This window comes from Talpa occidentalis, unplaced genomic scaffold (assembly GCF_014898055.3).
Source record: "Talpa occidentalis isolate TD23 unplaced genomic scaffold, MPIMG_talOcc4v2.1 talOcc4.13, whole genome shotgun sequence".
In the NCBI taxonomy this organism is placed as follows: Eukaryota; Metazoa; Chordata; class Mammalia; order Eulipotyphla; family Talpidae; genus Talpa; species Talpa occidentalis.
In genome coordinates, this window is record NW_023601322.1 from 53,839,190 (window position 1) to 53,860,490 (window position 21,301).

Genomic DNA, 21,301 nt, shown 5'->3' on the forward strand with positions numbered 1-21,301 from the left:
GCTGGAGTGGGGGGCGTGGGCGCCCCCTGACGGCCGCGTAGACGGCGCCTGCCCACCCCCCACGCCCACCCGCGAAGGGGGTGGATTTGGCGGCGGCGCCCGGCGCGCGGTTCCGGGAGGCCGGGGCGCGCGGGCGGGACGGGCCGGTCGGGCGGGCTGCGCGCGAGGCGTCCGACGCCGGGGGATTGTGAGCGCAGCTGTACGAGGCCAGGCAGCGAGCCGCCGGGGCTGCGCGCAGCGCGGGTCGACCAGCTCTCCGCGGGGGCAGCGCCTCCTCCCGCAGGCCACCGGGACCTGCACAGCGCGGGGCGCACCTCTGCGGGAGGGTCCCGGGGGAGGCAGCGGCTGTCCCGCGCCCGGGGCTGCATCTCCGTCGGCCCGACTGCCGCGTACCGTCCCGGGGGAGGGAGCCCCGGGGGTGTGAGGGACCACCGGGGTCCAGCCCCGCTGCCGCGCCCGGAGGTAGGAGATGCCGCCGCTGTTCACCCCAAGTCTCCCGCAGGAGCCGCGGGGTCGGGGGCCGCGAATCAAGCGGGGTCCGTGACCCTAGGGTCGGGCCGGGGGCTGGGGGCCGAGTGCTGCGGGTGGGGGCGGTGCCTGAACGGGGACGAGGCCGCGAGCCGCGAGCCTGGGGTGTCTGGAGCCGGAGCCGGCACAGCATCCGCGAGTGAGGGGGGGCGGGGGCCGAGCCCCCCGCGAACTCGTCGCAGCCGGCCGGGGACCTGGGGCGGGCGCTGTCGCGGGGGGCGGGCGCCGGGGTCGCCGGCGGGGGCGGGCGGGACCCGCGAGGTGCGAGCTTCGCGCCGAACCCGCGGAAAGACCGGGGCCGGGGCCGCGAATCGGGGCCGGCGCGTGGGCTGAAGCCAGGGGCCCGGGGCCGGATCCCAGGATCCCGGAGTCTCAGGACTCGGGTCTCCGGCGGGGTCGGGCCGGAGCCGCCCTGGGGGAGGGCCGCGGGGGGAGCCGGGCCGGCAGCGCCCCAAGTGCGGAGAGTCCCCCAAGACGGCCGAGGCTGGGGTGGCCCCGCCGCGGGGCCCCGGCTCCTCCTCTGGCCCGAGGTCGACCAGAAGCCCCCGCGCACACCGGGGAGGTGGCAAAGCGGTCGTGCGGGGAGGCGGCAAAGGGGTCGCGCGGGGCAAAGGGGCCGGGGTTCGGGCCGCAGCTCCAGGGGCCGTGGGCTCGGCCCCGCCCCTGGGCGCTGAGGTTTTTCTGGCCCCAAATCGGCGCTTTTTGCCGCCAGAGTATCAGCGGCTGCTCTCTTGGGGCGGAACCCCGCGCGTGCCCTCGCCGGTGTCCGTTTTCGGGCGTCTCCGCAAACCCGCGCCCTCGCTATGGTGTCTCAGAGCTCCGCACCGCGCGCCGCAGCAGCACCCGCCCACGGTGGAAGCACAGCCGGCTGCCACACACGGTCTCCCGGCGGGTGCTGCCGCTGCCCAAAGGCGGGGTGAGTGTGCCAAGCGGGCAACAGGCTCCATGGCCAGACCGGTGCTCAGCCTCTGAGAAGCCGCGGAGTCTGCAATAAGCGTCTCCATCTTGGAGTAGCTGGGGGTGCTGCCCGGCAGGGCTGTGAGTTTCCTGCACGTTCCCCAAAACCTGATCAGGGTAGTGGTGCGTCACGCAGAATGCAAACACTGCACCCACAACGCACAACGCACCCCACACCTCGAGCTGGTGAGGGGGGCACTCCCAGTGGGGTTGGAAGTCTTGTTTCAAGACTAGGATAACACTTAGCCCCACAACTGCTATGGTGAGCCCTGGGGCCTGCACCAGCCCTTCCTGTGAGGGGCGCCTTGTCAGATGTGGAACCCTGTGCCCACAAGGCGGGCTCAAGCAAAAACGGACTTGTAGAGAAAATGCCTCCGGCCTGAGGCTGCTGCTGGGTCAGACCTTGCGCCAACACCCTTGTTGGTGGCTGCTCCCCATGCTGTGAATGTGGAGCACTGGGGCTGGGAGGAGGCGGGTGTCCTGGCGGGTGCATGTTTTCTGCGGCTATGCCTCTGTGTGCTCCAGGGCCCTCAGCCCCTGCCTGTGGCCTCTACTGTGTGCCCCAATGGCTCAGGACTTGCTCCTCTTCTGTGCTCCTGTTTGCTTGTCTACAGGGCCTGGCCCCCAGTGTGCCTCGCTGTTCTGATGCCCTGAAAGGAGCAGCGGGTGCTGCCCTGGCCCTGTGTCCCTGTGTCCCTGCCTGCTGTGGTGCTGGCCTCAGACCAAGTTGGGGTTGATGGAGTGTCCACAGCTGCACACCTCAGTGGTGTGGCTCCTCAGGGAGCTTGCCCTCCCCTCCTGGAGGGTCAGTCATACAGTTGCCAATGTCATGAGCTGACCCCCCTGTGCATATACAGCCTCAGAGTTGGGCCCTCCGGGCCTCTGTGGCCTTTCTTGTCTTGGTCTTCTCTGGCCATACTCTGTGCTGCCCTGGCCACTACCTGGCTCTTGGCTTACACTGTGCCAGGGTCTCTGGGCTCCCTCCCAAGGCAACTATCCACCTGGGATGCAGTGAAGAGGGCCCTTGTGTTCTACAACTGATGTTCACCGAGCACTCAAGCTGTAGGGGGACCTGAGGTAAGTCTTGTGCTTGGGGTCAGTCTTTTTGGCCCTCAGGCTGTGGGTACCTGTGGCTGCTAGCTGGGCAGCTCATGGTTGGTGTGGCTGCTGGATACACCCTCAGTGGGGTGTCATGCTACCTGGAGCCCTCACTTTGGAAAGAGCCAGTGTGTTGAGCCACCTGGACCCATGGGGCTGTTTTTGGGCTAGAGGGCAGCCTTTGTGTGGTGCTGCTGGAGCAGGAGATGCCAGAGAAAGGAGGAGCCCCATGTTGCCAGCTCCAGTGTGCAAGAGAGGCCTGTGGGGGCAGCTGGTGCTGGTGGGGCTCCAGGAGTGCCTGCCTGTGGGCAGTGCCCAGGCCACCACAGCCCCATGGGGGCTATAGTGTCACAGTAGATCCAGCAAAGGTGGTAACTGGAGGTCCTTGGGGGCCTGGGGTTGGCTGAACCTGTGTTGCCTGCAAGTGTCAGAGGCCTGGAGTTCTGGGTGGTGGCCAGCAGCACCCATCTCCCACATGGTACTGCTTGCCCCAGGAGCTGGGGCCCTTAGGGTCCTGTGTGGCTGGTTGTAGAGTGGAGCCCTCCACTGGGCCCTATAGGGGAGGTGCCCCTGGTGGGCAGGTGGAAATCCAGCTCATGGTGACTGAGTGTTGTGTTGCCTGATGGGTCACTGCCCCCATCACTGAGGTTTGCAGCCTCCCTGAGTTTGGGTGGGCAGTGGGGGTGCTTGAACTGCCAAAGGCTCTTGTCCAAGCAGTTGGCTGTGCGCTGAGCCCTGCCTTGTGTGCATGGTATCCAAGCCCTGCTGTCACATAGTGGGGGCTGTTAGGTAAAGAGGAAGAGAAAGCTCTGAGCCCCCAGATGGCTGTTCTCTTCCCTGAGGCACATCAAGTGCTGGCTGAGCCCTGTATACAAGGCCCCTGGGGTGGCATCTTGCCCCCTGTGAGTGCTGCAGCCTGGACATGGGATTCCGGCTCTCAAGACAGTGGAGGGCCATGACAGGCAATGCCCCAGAGGTGCTGGGGCAGCTTCAGGCTCCAGCTGCCTTTAGAGGCTGGCCAACCATGGGGGTGGCTGTGGGAGCCCTTGCTTGTGCCTGCAGGGCTGGTGTTGCTGAAGCCTCCACGAGAGGGCACCTGGAGTCATGGAGGGCTGATGCCAGGGCTTGGCCCCATCCAGCTCAGTGGCTCTGTCCCCTGGTGCTGTGTGCCCCAGGGTTGTGCTGCCCTTACTGGACTGCCCCTGGAAGAGTGTTTAGCTTCAGCCCCATTGCAGTGGTGGCAGGGGTGCCTTGCCCATGTTGAGGGGGGCTGGGGGCCATGGCCTGGTCTGTCAGTGGTGGGCTCTGAGGGGTGGTGGCTCCTCTCTGCAGGCCCTTGCATCTCCTATGGCACCTTAGAAAGTGCCCTTTTTACTTGCTATGATAACCCTAACCCCAAGCAATGGTGTGGGCTGGGCTGACTCTGCTATGCCTGTGTGCTCCCTGTGGGGGTTGCCTCTGCTCATCAGTGGGGTGAGACTGCCGGGGCAGATGGACTCGTGGCAAGTGGGGAACAAGCACCGCGGCAAGCGTGGTCCAGGTGGCTCTGAGAGGCCACGGGGGCTGTGGGTGAGTGCTTTGGTCTGGGAGCAGCACTGGGGGCGGGTGCTTACGGGGCAGTTCTCCATGTTGCCTGCAGGCTCCCCAAGACCTGGTTGCGGGTGCAGTGGGTTGTGCCTACACTGTGTCCCATATGTGGGGCCCCTGGTCAATACTAAGTGAGCCATGGGCTCCTGCCTGGAATAGAGCAAAGGGGCCTCATGTTGTCCTAAGCTGCTGGGACCTGAGCTGCAGCCCATACCACCACCCCTCTTAAGAGGGTGTGCTGCCTGCGGTGGCCCCTGTGGGGCTACATGGTGTTCTCAAGCACAAATGCAGGTGCAGAACTGGCTCCCCTGAGCCCCGAGCTGTGGTGAGGCCAGGCCTCGTACCCAAGCCCATGGTTTGGGGGGCTGTTCCCTAGGCTGACTGTGGTGTAGCAGGGCTAGGAAGAGAAGGGGGCTTGGGCTATCTGGGGTTGGAGGGGGGGCTTCCATGCCTCTGAGCTCCTGCCTGTGGCCTCCGTGGCGTTGCCCCAGTGGCTTGGGGCCTGTTTTCCTCATGTGTTCCTGTTGAGGGGGCCTGACTCCCTAGATTCCCCCTGTCCTGATGCCTCACTCCAAAGAGCAACATGTGGTTGGGGGTTGCTGCCTGTGCCTATGCTACCAGGGGGCTGTGGCTGTACCCCCTGTTGGCAAGGTGCCCCACCACACTTGGCAGGAGGTGGGCCCTGGACTTGTCTGTGTTATGGCCAAGGTGCATGTGTGCCTGGAGTGCTCTGGACCCGCGGGCGGCGCCTGAGGTCTACGCTGGGACACACAGCTGCTCTTGTGAGTTGGCTGTTAAACCCTGGAGCCCCAGAAACTGCGGGGGTGGGTAACCCTGCTCAGTGTGAGGGAAGCCTGTGCCCAGGTGCCCATGAGGAAACAAGGATCCACCCTGGTGCGTGAGTGCTTGCCTTCAGTCAGGCCCGCAGCCCACTCGCCCCCTGGCAGGGGCTGCTCGCTAGGAACGGCCCCATCCTCCTGCTGCAGCTCCGGGGTGCTTTGCCCCTTCCTTCCTGGATGGCAGGAGACGCCCCTGAGGGAGTGGGATGTGGGCGGCCCGAGTCCGGGGCACAGGTGGCCAGGTGTGTCGGTTCCTGGGGGAACCTACACGCGGCCGCTTGGGTCCCAGGCCCCTCCTCCTCACTGGGTTGCCGGTGGGGAGGGGGCCGCGGCTGCTGCTGAGCCCTGCTGAGGTCGACCAGTTCAGTTGCCCGCAGGCATTCAGGTGGGTCGACCAGATGGCCCACTCCTGCCCGCCACCAGGTGGTGCTGCAGATGAAACAGAGTGTAGTGAGGCACCGGGCATGGCCGGGCTCCACAGGAAGCGACACTGCGGGGCACAGCCAGACTGGGCACAGCCAGACTGGACCGGGCATGGCAGGGTTCAACGGGACGCGACGCGACAGGGCGGGGCAGGGTGCGGCGGGGAGCTACAGGACACGGGGGCAGGACGCCAAGACGGGACGGGAAGGGGCGGGGTGGGGTGGGACAGGACGCTATGCCACGCGAATACAGTGACCCTATTCAGATTTGTGTCCTTTCCCTTTAGATGCCCCTTTTTGTTGGAGTGACTGCACCCCAGGAGCACGATGGGGAGAGACCCCCCATTTCAAACCTGCATGTCTTCATTTCTCTAGCATAGCATTAAAAGGCCTTGGAATCCTAGTCAAGTGACATGAAGCACTTTCACCATTTATTTGGGATTTCTTGCGTGAATCCCATATTCTCGGCAGAGCGACGCTCTATTTCCATGTCCAGTCACAGCTGCTGAGCTCAGAGAGCAAAAATTAGAAAAATAGACTCATCCTCGCAGGTTTTCCCCATTACCTTCATGGGCTTGGGACAGGGGCGGGCCAAAATAAGGCGTGCGCAGTGTCATAAGCCAACTTTGGGATTCTACAAATGGAAAATCACCCTCAAATGTCCACGTCACACACACGCACATGCACACACACACACACACACACACACACACACACACACAGGTCCTGATCCAGGCAGGCCGCAGCCAAGGCTTCCAGAAAGCTTGGGAAAGCGGTGGAGAGGCCACATTCCCACAGAGCCAGAAATCAAGAAAATGATTTTTTGAGTCAGTCCAGCCATTATGAGTTAGAAACAGGACGGTGTGACATAAAAAACTCGGGGCATCCAACTTCAGGAAGCTGCCGAGGCTGGTTCTACCACTGGATAATCTGTAGTCAGAGAACACAAAGGATTCAACCTCCACATTGACACGAGGAGTAGAAACACATTTTTTCAAACCCAAGAGCTAATCATGGGAAACATCGCAAAGCTGGAGGGAAATGGATATAAATCCATCCTGATGCTGTTTCTTTGGAGAAGCCAGAGTCAACTAATCCAACACTTACAAATCGACCAAAAAGGGAAGGGTAACATGGTAAAAATGAAGGCAAACATGGCAATGGCTGAGTGGGAGGATTTTCTAGCAACAAAATCCATCATGAGGATAAATAAAAAGCAACAGATACACGGCAGCCAAGAGTCAGCCCTCCCGGGCTCCAGGACGTGATCCCTCAACGGAGGCCTTTTTCCAAATGTCAAGGAACCGACTCTTTACAAGCAGATAAAAGGGTGAGTGAGTCCTCACATGACCCCGAATTCAACAGACGAGAGACTCCTCCGGAAACAAGAAGGGGGTTCAGTATCTGGAGAAATATCCTACGTCCCAAGGACACAGGTCAGGAAGCTACTAGCACTGTCCACCCCCAGAGCTACCTCTGTCTACCTTCTGTGAGGTCCCGCTGCACCTCCAGCTGGGGCCACCGGGCGAATCCCTGCCCCCTCCCAGTGGGATAGAAAACATTTGCATCAAGGATGACTTCGTTCAGGGACACGGGTGCAAAGCCTCCCCAAAAGGTTAAACGCAACAAAAGTAATGTCCCGGGTGTTGAGAGGGCACTTGGTCAGCCTCAGTGGCCTGTCCTGCTGCTAGCCCGGTCACTTCCTCCCCGACGCGCAGAACCCTTGGCGGCAGTGGCACCATGGTCAGAGGAAAAGCGCCAAGGGCATCCCAGTCAACACCAGAACAGGGAGAGCACACACACCACCAGGACGATGGCCGTCTGCTGGGGTGCTCTGGGCCACTCCAGGAAGCCCTGAAACAGAAGAGGGGGTGACAACGGCTGAGGGGGGGGGCTCCCCCGCTTGCAGGACGAGGATTAGGCCCAGGGATGGCTCGGCCTGGCACTTGCCTAGCTGTTGCGATGCCAGGAGGATGCGACCGGGTGACAGATAAATACACAAGCCATGTCCAGGGTGCCTGGCAGAGGGCACGGTCACACGGTTCTGCCACAGCCACGCTGCCTGGGGGGACCGAAGGTCACCCTATCCACGGCGCCCTGACAGAGGGAAGGGGAGACTGTCCCTGAGAGGCGGCTCCACGTGTTCCCCACTAGCAAGGCTTGCGGTGCTAGAGGCCGGTCTGACCCCAGGTTTCTCCAGCAAACCCTCTCCTGAGCTCCCTCTGGCTCCCGCCTCTCCCCGGGGATGGCATGGGCCTCTTGCCATTTACGGAGCCCTAGTAGCCCCAAATCCCTTCACCCCACCCCAAAAGCTCCCCGCAACGTCCTTTCATCTCTGCTTCCGGCCCTTCCAGGCTGAGCTCCACCTGTCGCTGCCCCCCACACACACACCCCAAGGCTGCCCAGCTCCCCCCTCTCAACTTGGTATTCTGCTCTCCCCCTGTGCCTCGCCCCCAGTCCCGGGGCGCAGGAAACTCGCTTGAGCTCCTGTGTGGCCTGACTGAGCCTGTCCAGGCGACTCAGCTGGGGGCGGGTGGGGCTCGGCTCCCCCTGGGGAGAGAGGGGTCCGGCTTTCCCGTCACTTGCGTCATGGCCCCCCGCCCCCGTCCCGGCCCCTCCCGCCGCCCGCGGGTCCCCGCGAAGACTCCCCTCCCCAGCCAGACCCAGGCCGGGTTCTGCGGAGCCGGCGCCGCAGCCACCGCGGGTGCGCAGGCGCCGGGGAGGCGCGGGCGGGAGGGGGAGGCCGGGCGGCCGGGGCAGCAGGGGAGGGGGCGCGTCCCCGCCCGGGTCCCGGGGAGCGTGCGCCCTCTGGGGCGGAGCGGGCGCGGGGACTGCAGGGCCTTCCGGTCCGCGGCTCCGTTTGGGGGGCTGTGGTCGCGGCGCGCGGGCGCTGGGGCCACACTGGGGCGTGGGCCAGGACCGCGCGTGGACGCCCGCAGGGGCCGGACGTCGTGGCCGCCCGGGGCGGCTCTGGGGTCCGCAGCTCAGCGGGGGAGGGCGGGAGCAGGGGTGTGGCAGGCGGGCCCGCGAGGCTGGCAGACCGCCGGGTCAGGGGCCCGCTTTGCCCATTGTTACTACTGCGCCCTCCCCAGGGCCTGGGGCCTGTCGACCTCCGTGCCTCAGTTTCCCGTCCTGATGGGGGCGGGAGCCATCGCGCCCGCGCGGGGAAAGCGAAAGCCGCGCAGCCGGGACCTGACGCGCACCGGTCACCGCCCTTCGCATCTCCCAGTTCCGCCAGATTCCCACAAAGCCATCCATGGCAGGGAAAGCCCCCCTTTTCCCTGTGACCTTGAAGTGCAGAGCGCGCTCCCTCCCGCGTCCCCGTCCCTCCCCCCTCCCGGCGCCCAGGGGTTTTCACAGGGGCCTCCCTGGACTGCCGCCCCCTCCAGGGCTCGGGTCTGGGGTCTTGGCCAAGGCCTAGCTCTGATTTCTTGGGCTCCCCCTACCCCCCGCAGGTGCTCCCATTCCCTACCCCCGCAGATGCTCCTGTTCCTGTGCCACCGCCTAAGTCCCAGCCTTGAGTTTGGCCCTTCCACACTTTTTTGAATAGTTTTAGGCGAGGATGTAACTTTTTTTTCGCAAATGGATAAATACTTGAGCCGTCCCAGTGACTCAAACAAGCAGCACAACTGACTGTCCGGCAGGGTCCATGCACAGCCCCTGTGGGCATCTCGGGGAGCCCCAACAGCCCAAGGGCAGATGCCGTGGAAGGAGAAGGGAAGGAGGCCTAAAGGACATCCCTGTCCTGCCTGGGGGACATGCGCCAGGAAAGTGGGAGCCCGAGACCGGAGCTTAGGGGTGCTCTGTGGTACTGTCGGACCCAAACCTCTTTGTTGACAGGCGTCTCCATACCTGGACCTGCCAGGTCAGCAAGGTGTGGAGCCAGCAGGAGCCTCCAGGAATGTTGTGTCCGGAATGTTCTAGAAGGAGGAACAGATAAAATAAGATCTGTTAGGAGGCTGCTGCAACAAGCCAGGTGAGAAAGGACACGCCTGCAAGGAGGTAGTAGCGAGGATGCAGCTCAGTGGACAGATTCGGACTCGCCTTGGAGACAGAGCTGAGGATGCCCTCATGGAGGACATGGCAGTGGGGAGTGGAGGGCAGGGGCTTTGGGAAGCGTTTGCACTTTTGAGTCCCAGCATCTGCGTGTCCTGTAGGGCCCTGTGTGGGGTGGAGATATATTTTTTAAAGATTTATTTATGCATCCAAGAGCTGGGGTGCAGGCTAGAGGTGTGGGGGGGAGAGGATTCACCAGAGACAAAGTAAGGAACAGAACAGGCAGACTGACTGAAATGCACTGCTGAGGGGCGGCTCAGGAGAGGTCTGCAGCGCCATGTGGATTACCTCCCTGGCCGGCCAGGGGATGGAACTTGTGCTGCTGAGGCTGCAGGTTGCCCCTGGCACCACAGGGAGGCCCTTCCATTGTCTTAATATTGACAGTCACATGAACATATCAGAAGGAGTGTGAGTGACTGCACAGTGCAGGACTCAGCCCTGACACGGAGCCTGCTGAGCAGGCCTCTGCCATGAGCCACTCCCTGGGCCGCAGCATGCGGCCCCTGGCTCTGCCCCCACCCACACACCGTGGCCCAAAGGGCAGGGTTCTGTGACACAATCCGGGAATCCCGTAAGTGAGCAGCTATTGGGAGCCCCGCTACTCATGTCTGACAAAAGTCCGTGAAAGGTTCGGTGCAGTAAAGAAAAGGAGAGCCAGGCTACATTTCTCAAAGCGAGGGAAAGTTTATTGCGCCCCGGGCGGACCTCATACACCCAAGGTGGGGGTCAGTGAAGCCGTGCACGTTGTTAGGGGGAAGCAGGGTTTTATAGGGTAAGGAGGGGTCAGGTGGGAAGTTGGGCTCCTATGGCAGGAAAAAGTTTGTTGGGTGGGGGGAGTTTCCTGGGACAGGTAGAGGTTCTTTGTCTGAGAAGAGACTCCTAGGGGGAGGAGGGAGGCTCATTGTCTGAGTCCTCCAGGCAGGTTTTCCACATTCCTGCCCCCAGGTGGGCTACCTGGTGGGTTTTTGCATTCTGGCCTCCTGCATGGACCTTTCAGTGTGGACTTGGGGCAGATTTCTGAAAAATCAGGAATCTCATTAGCTGACTCCAAGATTCTCCTCATTTGTTTATGGCTAGTTTCTATCATTGCTAAAATACGCATTTAAAAGTAAAACTGCAAATACTGATCAATCACTGAATAACCATTTTGATGACAAATGGCACTGCATGATACAAATATTACATTTTTCATAAAATTAGTAGTCCTTTGCCAAAAAGGCAGCAATTCAACATTTGGCTTTACATTAACCAGTGAAAAACTTCTGGAAACAAAAGATTGTAAACATCTATCGGCCAAGTCTTTGATATAGAGATGTTGTCTTTTGAGGCAAGAGCTAATTGGAGAAAAAAATTCCTTTACTTTAAAGATAACAGTTGGGTGGCAGAGGTGAGTCATGCTCCAAGTATAAGAAAATTCCTGATAAACCAGGAGACGCCATAGTTGACTCCTGCTGATTCTTCCTGTTTGTTTAGGGCTAATTTCCTTGGATGTGACAATTGGTATGGTAGCTGTTAGAGTATACATTCAAGAATAAGTCAACAGCAATTTTGTGAATGGTTGAGCTAGTATACATTCAAGAATAAGTCAACAGCAATTTTATGAATGGTTGAGCAGCACAAATAATGCACTCGGAAATGGTCAATGTTACAACTACTGATATGTCACATATTGACCATTTTTGAGAATCAAAGGCTATCACCATCTCCGCTCCTGCCCAATAAAATATTTGTAGTTCTGTAACAGGGTGGTCCCCAGGAAAGGGGGAGGTTCCATGTTCCCTGCCCCACCCAAGGGAGGATGGAGCTAAGCAGGAAGAGAAGAAGCTGCAGAAGAGCCTGAGGAAGGAAGCAGGATGGAGCCAGGAGACCTGGAGGAGACGCATGGAGCCTAGAGACACGTAAAGAAACTGCGCTTGTCTTTTGGTCGTGGACTGGGTGACACAGATGTGGGTGAGACCTGTGGGGAGGTGACAATGGCAGCTTTTATCTTGATGTTGATTTTGCTCTTTTCCTTCCGGGCTTGTCTGGTTGTTCCTGACCCTTTTCTGTGGGTCCCCACTGGAAGATGCTTTAGACTTGTAGCAGGCCTTGGGGCCTTGTTCTGGGCCGATCCCATATGGATGGACTTTTACCCCCGAGGGGACGGGTAACTCTGGATGCTTCATTTAGAAACTAGACTCTTTGCCTTACCTGTATTGTTTCTTAGTTTAATTAAAGTTCCTTCCCATTAAAGTCTCCTATGTTTTGTGTTGATGCGGCGGATGGCAGAACCCATGTAGAATAGGCAGGTTTGCGGGGTTTGGGCTGCCCCTCTCCCTGTCCTATAACAGTTCCTTAGAACAACAACCAGCAACCTTATGGAAGAGGAAATTGCCCCTTGATCTTACAGTTAAATACGGAAACTAGGCTGACTAGATAAAGTAGAGAAGTGATAGGTAGAAAACTCATTGTTTAGATCAGGAGACTTCCCTTAATTGAGAGTTGAGGGCTAGGGAAGAGTCAGTGCGGCTTGCCTGGCATTAACGCCCTCCAGGCCCTTGGTTCCTTAATATCCAATCAATATTAAAACAATATACTATAGATGATGATTTCTATATAAAAGCCTTCTGTTTTTTACTTTAATCAATTGGTTATATGTTAGTCTGCTGCAGGAGGCCTTGTTGCTCCAGCCAGATAGGATACTGACAAGCAGCTAAGAGAAAAGGCCTCACACCGTGGGGCTGAAGATCTGGCATCCCTTTGCTTTCTGTTCTTGGTCATAGAGAGAGAGAAATTTATCAGAAAGTATATTAGGCAATAAATTATATGTATCAGCATACTGTAAGTAAATAGCACGAAAAATTGTTTAGAAATTAGTTGTTGGGCAGTTTGGCCCACTTGACAATGGGAGATGGTTTGTTGAACATGCCTGACAAGCATTACAATACAATAATTATAGTGGGTCCTTCTTTTGCCTTCCCTTGAAGTTTCTTGGGAAAGTTTTTAAATAAAGCTACTTGAGTTAGGAGTTTCTAAATAAAAAAAGTTCTGATAGCTGAGTAGCAGCCAGCTCCTGCTGTGAAGGCCATGAGAATATGAAGTTTCTTGGGAAAGTTTTTAAATAAAGCTACTTGAGTTAGGAGTTTCTGAAATAAAAAAAGTTCTGATAGCTGAGTAGCAGCCAGCTCCTGCTGTGAAGGCCATGAGAATAAGAAAAGTCTTTTTTTGCTTAGGCTTTAGCTGATAGGGATGTACTGGCGGCTATCCACTGTCTTAGGTTATTGTTTAGCTGAAACAATGAGTTCTAGTGTAAGGCTTAGTTTTTTTATTGACCTTGAAGGTTGCCTTCTTACTGAAAGCATGTAGCAGCCAAAAGCCCATAGAAAAAGAGATGCACTGATTGTTTCTGCTTTGTTTCTATGCACCTGATAATGTAATCTTGTTAGGGAGAAAAGGGATGTCCCAAAGCTAATTCCATATAGGCTTTGTGGACTCCACCCCCACCCCAGGTCAAAGCCAAAGACACTGGGAACTCCAAATCCCATCACCACCCAAGGGAAGGTGGCTGGGACCTGAGGGTGGGGTTAAGCAGCCAGGTGGATATAAAAGGCAGACACGTGGGCTTTGGGGGTCCCCATTTTTTGGCTCTCCACCAGCTAGCAGCGTCTGGCCAGCTCTGAGAGTGACTTTGGATTTCCAGGTCATCGGATCGGGTAGGACGCATTAAAGACTTTATTTCCCTATTTTCTCCCTGAGTTGTACATTTTCCTTATTTCCTTTTCCCTTGTAAATAAACCTTTTATTAACCTTTTGTGTGTGCCTGTAGTGGAGTATTCATAAGTCCCTTTTAAGCGCGCGGGTGAGGACCCACAGCCAGGCAACCTGTTTTATATCGGGGTTGCTCTATAACAGCTTGGCGCCCAACGTGCTTTGCAAGTTTCACCCGTGGTTGACCAACCCAAAGTAATTTTTCTTGCATTGGTCACCATAAAAGCGCATTAGGTCTGCAGGACTCGCAGTGAAACTCTTTGTTTCACGTCTTGAAAAGTCTTTTTTTTTCCGCGCATACGGCTCTTGTGGGTGTGGTTTTGACCCAAACGTGGCCCCAACCATGAACTTCAGCAGTTTAATCCCTAACTTGAGTTCTTTCAGTTTTTTTCCGGCCTTGAATTTAAGTAGCCTTTTTCGGTTAAATATTACCACTAGTTTAATAAGTGTAAATAATTGGATTAAACCTAGCATATGGCACATGATTTTAATTCTGTATACATATGTGAATGGTTTACAAGCCATCCCTTTGCAGTCTGTGCTTCTGGGTGTTTTTTTGGTAATGTGCATAGGCACCATGTGCTACATTCTTGTTTCTATGAGAAGTAGTGGTTATACTTCCCATACTGAGAATGTGCTGCAACAAATTCAAGCTCTTAACTTAGCTATGAAACAACAAAATCAGGCTTTTGAGTCAGCTTTTCAAAGCATGCAGGATCAAGTGCAACGACAAAATCAGGCTTTTGATTTGACTATTGACAGTGTGAGGGATGAAAATCGTAACGTTTTTGAGTCAGCTTTTAAGAGTATGCAGGACCAGATACAGGCCGCTCTTCATAAATGGGATATGGCGGAGGCGAAGGCTAGGGTAATGATGCAGGGAAGAGATAAACGTTCTCCTTCCCATGAGGACTGCAGAAGGGCAGAGTTAGAAGAGGAGGAGGAGATTCATTTGCTAAATACCTTAAACTCATCGGGACAAAGGCCCTCTCCACGTGAAGATGCCCCTCCCGCACAGACTCCTAAGGTTTCAGGACAAAGGCCTTCACCACGTGACCAGGCCCCTCCTGAGGCCCCTCCCACACAGATTCCTGAGGCTTCACAGCCTCCATTGCCCTCCAGGGAGGTAGTTATCATGGTGTCTCCTCCCCACAGTAGGAGCGGCACCCATTTTGGCAGTAACGATCGCCCTGTGGCAGGACAGTTTCCTCTTCGCCAGTTGCCGATAGGTGGCGTGAATGAAGAGGGGAGACCTGCTGCGTACTTTTGGTCGCACCGTCCTTTTTGCACCGGGGACCTCCTAACTTGGAAGAACTCTGTTCCCTCGTACCGGCAGGCTCCTAAGAGGACGGCGAACTTGTTTGCCTCCGTTTTTCTCTCCCACCGCCCTAACTGGGCAGATATACAGTTGATGTTACAAGTTTTACTAGGTCTAGATGAGCGGAGGATAGAAGTGAGAAAAGCAAGGGAGGAGGCTGCACGTCTCCGCCAACAGGATAGCCAATCCCCAGAGCCAGAGATTGCTGTCCCAGAGGTAGATCCTGAATGGGACCCCAACAATGGAGGACTGGCGAAGTTGAATCTGTATAAAAAATGTTTATTGGTAGGACTAGAGCAGGGAATCCCCAAACATAAAAATTTTAACAAAATATTGGAACTTACACAGGGGCTAATGAGGATCCATCAGAATTCCTTGAGAGGATTATTCAGACGTATACAGACCACACGGATATAAATCCGGATGCCCCAGAAAATGCTCGTGTGTTCACTATGGCGTTCATCACAAATAGTGCTCTGGACATAAGGAGAAAGTTAGCAAAGGTAGACGGCGTCACAGAAATGAGTCCGTCCCAGGTAGTGGACTTAGCATTTAAGGTTTATAATAATAGAGAGGACAAGAGAGAGGACAGGAGACCGAAACCTGCGACTGTTTTTGTGCAAAGAAAGCACAGGCCAGGGTTTCGGGAAAACAGTAATGGACAGAGACGTGAACCCCTGGGAAGAGATCAGTGTGCTTTCTGTAGGGAAGAGGGACATTGGAAGTACAGTTGTCCCAGGTTACAGGGAAGAGGCAGACGCAGTAATTACAGAAGGCAGGATAGAAGACTGAGGACACCACCACAGGATGATTCATGTAGGGGTTACAGGAGGGAATATAGGAGGAGTACACAGAACCAGGAACCAAGGAGAGAGGAAAAAAGACAGATGTAGAGGCTCAGATGATGATAGGGAATACGGACGGAGAAGGAATCGAGAGCCCAGCACAGAGGACAGGAGACCAGTGATAGCACAGAGTAAGGTCTCAGGTGAAGATAGGAGGGAATATAGACAAAGTAGAAGGAATATGGAGCCAAGTGTGGAGGAAAGGAGACAAATAATAGTTCATGGAGAAGATTCAGATGAAGAATAGGGGTGCCCAGGGGTTCCACTAGATCTTAAACCCATCAAAATAACCCCCTCGGAGCCCTGGGTAACCCTCGCTGTGGGGGATCGTCTGATTGATTTCTTGGTGAACACTGGAGCAACATACTCAGTTTTGAATTTGAAATTAACTAAAATGAGCAAAAAGACTGCAGCAGTCATTGGGGTTACAGGGAAGTCACAACAGACACCCTTCCTGCAACCTTTGGAGTGCCGGCTAGGCACCACACAGCTCCAGCACAGCTTCCTATACAAGGAAGAGTGTCCAATCCCTCTCCTTGGTCGGGACCTTTTAAGTAAGCTCAATGCACGAATTATATTCTCACCCAAAAATCAGAGGCTTCACCTACAGGTTCCTCCAGAGCATGCTCTGCGGTTCCAGATGTTGCTTACTCAAGATGTTCCACCAAAAAGTGAAATTTTACCTCCAGAAATTGTTGAAAGAGTAAGTAAATGGGTATGGGCTGATGGAACCCCAGGACGTGCGAAAAATGCGGAGCCTGTAAAGATAGAAGTGATAGAGGGGAGCAGAACCCCGAAAAGGAAACAATACCCCTTAAGGCCTTGAGGGGAATTGAGCCAGTATTGAAAAGGTTCCTTCAATCTGGACTCATTCGACCCTGTCGCTCACCGTACAATACTCCAATTCTGCCAGTGAAGAAACCCCATACAGGCGAGTACCGTTTTGTCCAAGATTTAAGAGCTATTAATGATATTGTTCAGGATTTACATCCCACTGTGCCTAACCTGTACACCCTATTAACTGCCATACCTGGTGACTATGGGTGGTTTTCAGTATTAGACCTGAAGGATGCCTTTTTCTGTATCCCAATTGATGTCCAGGATCAACTGCTTTTTGCCTTTGAGTGGCAGGACCCTAAGTCCAAGAGCACTCTCCAGTATTGCTGGACTGTGCTTCCACAGGGATTTAAGAACTCCCCAACTATTTTTGGGGAAATACTGGCCAGGGATCTCAGGAAGGTTCAACTAAACCAGGGCGTCTTATTGCAATATGTAGATGATTTATTGATTGCAAGTCCAGACTACGAATCTTGTCTGGAAAATACCATAGTGGTACTGAACCACCTGGCAGAATGTGGCTACAACCTGTCACCTAACAAGGCACAGATATGCAAACAAACTGTGACGTATTTGGGGTTTAAAATCAAGAAAGGCAGACGGAGCCTGATGACGGAAAGAAAACAGGTAATTTCAGCCCTTAGAATCCCCAGTAACGGGCGACAGTTCCGCGGATTTTTGGGTATGGCGGGGTTTTGTAGGATTTGGATTCCTAATTTTGGACTAATAGCAAAACCTTTATATGATGCTCTTGATACTGGAATTGTCAGGCCTAGTCTCCCAGCCAGGAACGGATTCCAGGCTGCAGGGCAGTGCTGAGCCCCAGCCGCTAGACCCCCACGGGTTGGTGTCTCACGAAGCCGCAGCAGGAACTTCGCAGACGCTCAGGCAAGCAAGCGAGAAGAGGCAGTCTGTTTAGAAAAAAAAAAAGTTTATTGAGGAGAAAAAGAACAGAAATAAAGTGGGACTCCCAGGCCAGGGAACCAGGCCTGGGAGGGGCAAGGAAGCCAAAGTGGAGTCGTGTTTCAGGGAATATATACCTTTTTTCCCTCATTATTCTAAAGCTTTACCAGTCTCTCTGTGATTGGTTAGTTCTCGGCTGTTTCACTTAATCTGCTACTGAGTGGGGATCTTCACATTCCTTATCTAACAGCTTTTTCTTTTCCCATTAGTTGCATCTTTAAATTTATGGCCCAGTCTTCTGGATGGGCATCCCTGCATTGAAGTTAAACAGTTGCCCTTCTAATGTGACCATAAATTAAACCACTCTCCATTTCTCCAATCTCCGCCTCCCTTTACCACCTGAAGGAAACCAGGACCAGCATTAACAATGTTGTCCTTGGTCCTGGCATGTTTGTTTTTCCTAATGGAATTGGTTATATTTCTTTGGTTGTCCTTATCTCTGAAGCCTCCCTAAATTCTTCAGAGGTCCCCTCCTGCACTGTCCCTAAAACTGCCTAATAACCCTAGCTTGCCCTGTCTCATTCCCCCCTTTTACAAATGGAGCCCTAACTGCAGTTAGGGAAAAGGGACGTAGGTCTGATCAATGACTGCTTCCTGCTGAGAGTGGGCGACGTGGGGAGACAGTTAGGGTTCCACAGTAGGATGACGATTTAAGGGACCCGGGAAGATGGACCGTGGAGACGTCATTTTGGGTTTCATTTGCAGGACCATTTGGAGCTTGATGGCCTCCAGGCGAGTGGAGATGATTCCGAGGAGAGTATTAAGGATGCAGGGCCCAAACAAAAGAACAATAAAGAGAATTAGTAAGGGAACGAGAAAAGGCAGTAGCCAGGACAGAAGTTATCCTTTTATAGAATTAAAGATTGCTTGTGTCCAGCTAAGCCCTTGCCCTGCCTGTTTTTTTGAGATCATCCACAATATATTTTTTCAGTATTTTTAAATTTTGTTTTACCTCATGAGAAGTATTTATTTAAAAGCAACATGTTTTATTTAAGAGGGCACAAACTCCTTAACTTTAGTCATCGGCAGGTCTAGGGTTCTGCGATTTTATATTACTACTAAGACTAGGGATTTTAAGGAGTAATGTTGGGTTAGTGCCCCAAACACCTGGAGGTGTTGTAGCCAAAATGACAGAATTAGTGAGAACTAGGGCTTTAGTGCCATTTTTATGTTTAGTAGCGGCAGCTAGGAGAGCCAATAGTGGCTGTGGAGGCTGCTAGTTTGGAATTTAGTTACAATTTTCTCCATCTTAATAGTTAGGAAAACAAAACTAAAAATGTATAAACAAGTAGCCTTGTAGCCAGCAAGGTAGCAGTGTTGTAAAGTATCCTGGCTCAGGCTGGCCATCTGTACTAGTGAGGGGGACAATTGACCAGTAGGTCAGTCCAAAGAATTGGAGTAAGGCAGAGTAAGTGGCCCTTATTTACCAAAAAGGTGATTTTTACGTCTGCCACTTTTAGGGTCACCCGAGGCTTGTCCATATAAACAGTAAACAGGGGAGTCTCTTTTACCTCTGGGCTTCTTCAGAGATCTTCTCCTGCACCCGGTTCTTTATAGTCAGAGGCAGCTGAGGGTCAAGCCTGTCCTCCCATCCTGGCCCGTGGTTAGGGCTGGCCCCTCCCTCTCTGGAGAGTGGGACAGTCCCTTTTTAGTGCCCTGTGTGATGGCACAGAAGGCATGGCCCTGGGGACAGCTTTTTGCAGCTAAGGTGTCCTGGTTGCAGGTAGTGGAAGCAAGCTGGCAGCCCATTAAGAGGTTGAGGTCCCAAATGCCCTAGGGTGCATGGGGCCTTGGGTGAGTCTGAGGTAGCAGGGTACTAACAATGGCAACTGCCATTTACTGGCCCTTCTCTTGCCTTTCTCCCTTTCTTTTTAGTCTAGTTAGTCCCCTCCATATTACTATGGGCCTTGAAGGCCGTGTTTAAAAGCGTTAAAAGGATTTTAGGCCCTTGATTTAGTTTTAGGAGTTTGTACCTGATGTTAGAGGAAGGCTGACTAATGAAGGAGACTGAGACCCTTAAATTGTTTGTCCTTTTTAGGGTCTAGATTAGTATACCTTTTTATAGCCTCAGTAAATTTAGCCTGAAAATGTCTGGCTTATTAGGTTTTAAGAAGTCTTATGTATTTTAGAATAATTTTATTTGTGTACATTTATGTTGAAAAGGTGAAACAATTTTATGAGAATACTGTCTATGAGGTATCAATATACCCAAATTGACTGTTTGTTTTCACAATAAGAAACAATTTTATATATCAAAATAACTAAAGTTTGGTGCCACACAAGTGCACAACTGACATTTAAGTTAACCAAAATATTTTATGGCAAGTCACTTGAGAACACAAAAGTTTTTTTTTTTTGTTTTTTTTTTAAAATCCCTTACTCAGAGCTTTAACACTTTCCTTTGCCTTTTTTTTTTCTTTTAAAACACAAGCACACCATACTTTACTTGTATCCAGAATTATTACACCTTAGTTTTCAATTTTTGCATTGCAAGACACCACGATAGCCGTTACACTATTATTTCTTCAGATTACACAACTTACAGACACATTTTTTAATTTTGTTGTTGTTGTTGTTGTTGTTGAGATGACATTAAACTTTAGTTTTCTTACAATAAGGAGCAAAATGTAAACCTGAAATTTTAGTAAATGGTTAACAAATTTTATTACTCAACTTAGTAAAAACCTTAGTTTAGTTTTAGTTTTTTTCTTAGAGTTGGAATTTTAAGTCAACTGCAGAGTTGCCACTATAACAATTTTATATACCAAGTTGTTTTTAGGCAAGTACTAGATAGGTTGACAAAAGCAAGAAAAAAACTAGACACTTAATACCAGAAACATTTTTCAGTAACTTGTCTATATGGCTTTAGATGTTACCTTGAATTTTGTGAAGAAATATAGTCATTTACTGGGAGAATATATTGTTTATTCCAAGGGGAAAAGACAAGTAGATTAGTCTTCCTGGAACAAGATCTTATCAAGAGATAGAAGCCTACAAGTAAGTTTTGTTTGTTTGTATAGGCCAGGTTAATTATTATTTCCTTTATAGAGCATGAGTAAACACATTTAAACAACATAAAGTATTAATACCCAACATTAAAACCTTAAGGCATGTATGCTTTTTAAACCATTACATTTTGAATTAGATTTTTTTTACCACAATTTTAGATCGCGATCTCAAAATTTAGGATTTTTTTTTTTTTAATAGGTGCCATTTAAAATTAATCCTCCGGAGGCAAAAAGCAAGAACAAAGAGATCTCTTGATTTCCATTTAAAAATTTTTTTTCCATGTGCACTTATTTCAAGAAACAGTTATTTTTACCAATATTTGTAAAGACACTGAGAAACTACGATTTAGTAAAAATTTTTTTTAGTAACAATTTTTTTGTTTGACACATTTATTTAACCAAGTTTTTAATATTCTTCTTATATTAAGCAGGTTTTAAATGACATAGAAGTTAGAATTCTTACATAGAACAAGTACCCAATTTTAACCCTTACTTAAAACCGAGGGTCCAACCAAAACCACAACAATTTCAAAGTTAAGCAGTTTGTACTAACTTTCTTAGACAAGAAAAACATTTTTAAGTTTGTATTTTTAAGTATTATCAATTGGCTTTACATTGTTTCAGTTTTGTTACACTGAGACCAAGTACATTTTTAAGACAAAAGACATTTTTTTTTTTTAGAACCATGTATGGAGAGGACAGGAGAAGAGGAAGAATAAGATTTTTCCTGTACAGTTTGTCTGCTTTTTTTAACTCTTATCAGAAATTAATTAGTCTTAATAAGAAACTAAACTTTTACAGGTCCAATAAGCAGTTTAGAAATTGTTACTTAACCAAAAATTACCTTTTATGGCTCGTTAGCAAGTCCAAAGTAACTCGGCAGTTTTTACCTTTAACATTTTAGACTTTAAAATCAGAAAAACACAGGGACATAGAACTTTTTCCCTAGCATGAACCAAAACAGTTTTTTTTTAAGGTGGACAAAGGGAGAGTCTAGTTCCCCCACAACTGGAAGGCAGCAGAGACATACCAATAATCTCAATACTGGAAAAAAATAATCCAGGCAGCTGCTTATTGAGAGCAGAGGCAGTCTTTT

The 21,301-nt window shown here is 52.3% G+C and overlaps 1 protein-coding gene across 3 annotated transcripts; it reads left to right on the forward strand.

Annotated features, from left to right (window-relative positions):
- Positions 1-249: 249 nt before the first annotated feature.
- Positions 250-19,855, forward strand: LOC129145608 (uncharacterized). Of its 3 annotated transcripts, none has more exons than XM_054694238.1 (2): positions 250-462; positions 9,272-19,855. In XM_054694238.1, the coding sequence occupies exon 2, from the start codon at positions 13,578-13,580 to the stop codon at positions 14,967-14,969; it is 1,392 nt and encodes a 463-aa protein (XP_054550213.1). In that variant the 5' UTR covers positions 250-462; positions 9,272-13,577; the 3' UTR covers positions 14,970-19,855. The 3 variants fall into 3 exon arrangements, with proteins under 3 accessions (XP_054550213.1, XP_054550214.1, XP_054550215.1); XM_054694239.1 differs by lacking the exon at positions 250-462 and adding an exon at positions 8,089-8,135; XM_054694240.1 differs by lacking the exon at positions 250-462 and having other exon boundaries at positions 8,448-9,407; positions 11,221-19,855.
- The last annotated feature ends 1,446 nt before the right edge of the window (positions 19,856-21,301 follow it).

Bases quoted from the DNA above. Each gene is read 5' to 3' on its own strand.
- LOC129145608 (XM_054694238.1), top strand. From the start codon at position 13,578: ATGAACTTCAGCAGTTTAATCCCTAACTTGAGTTCTTTCAGTTTTTTT.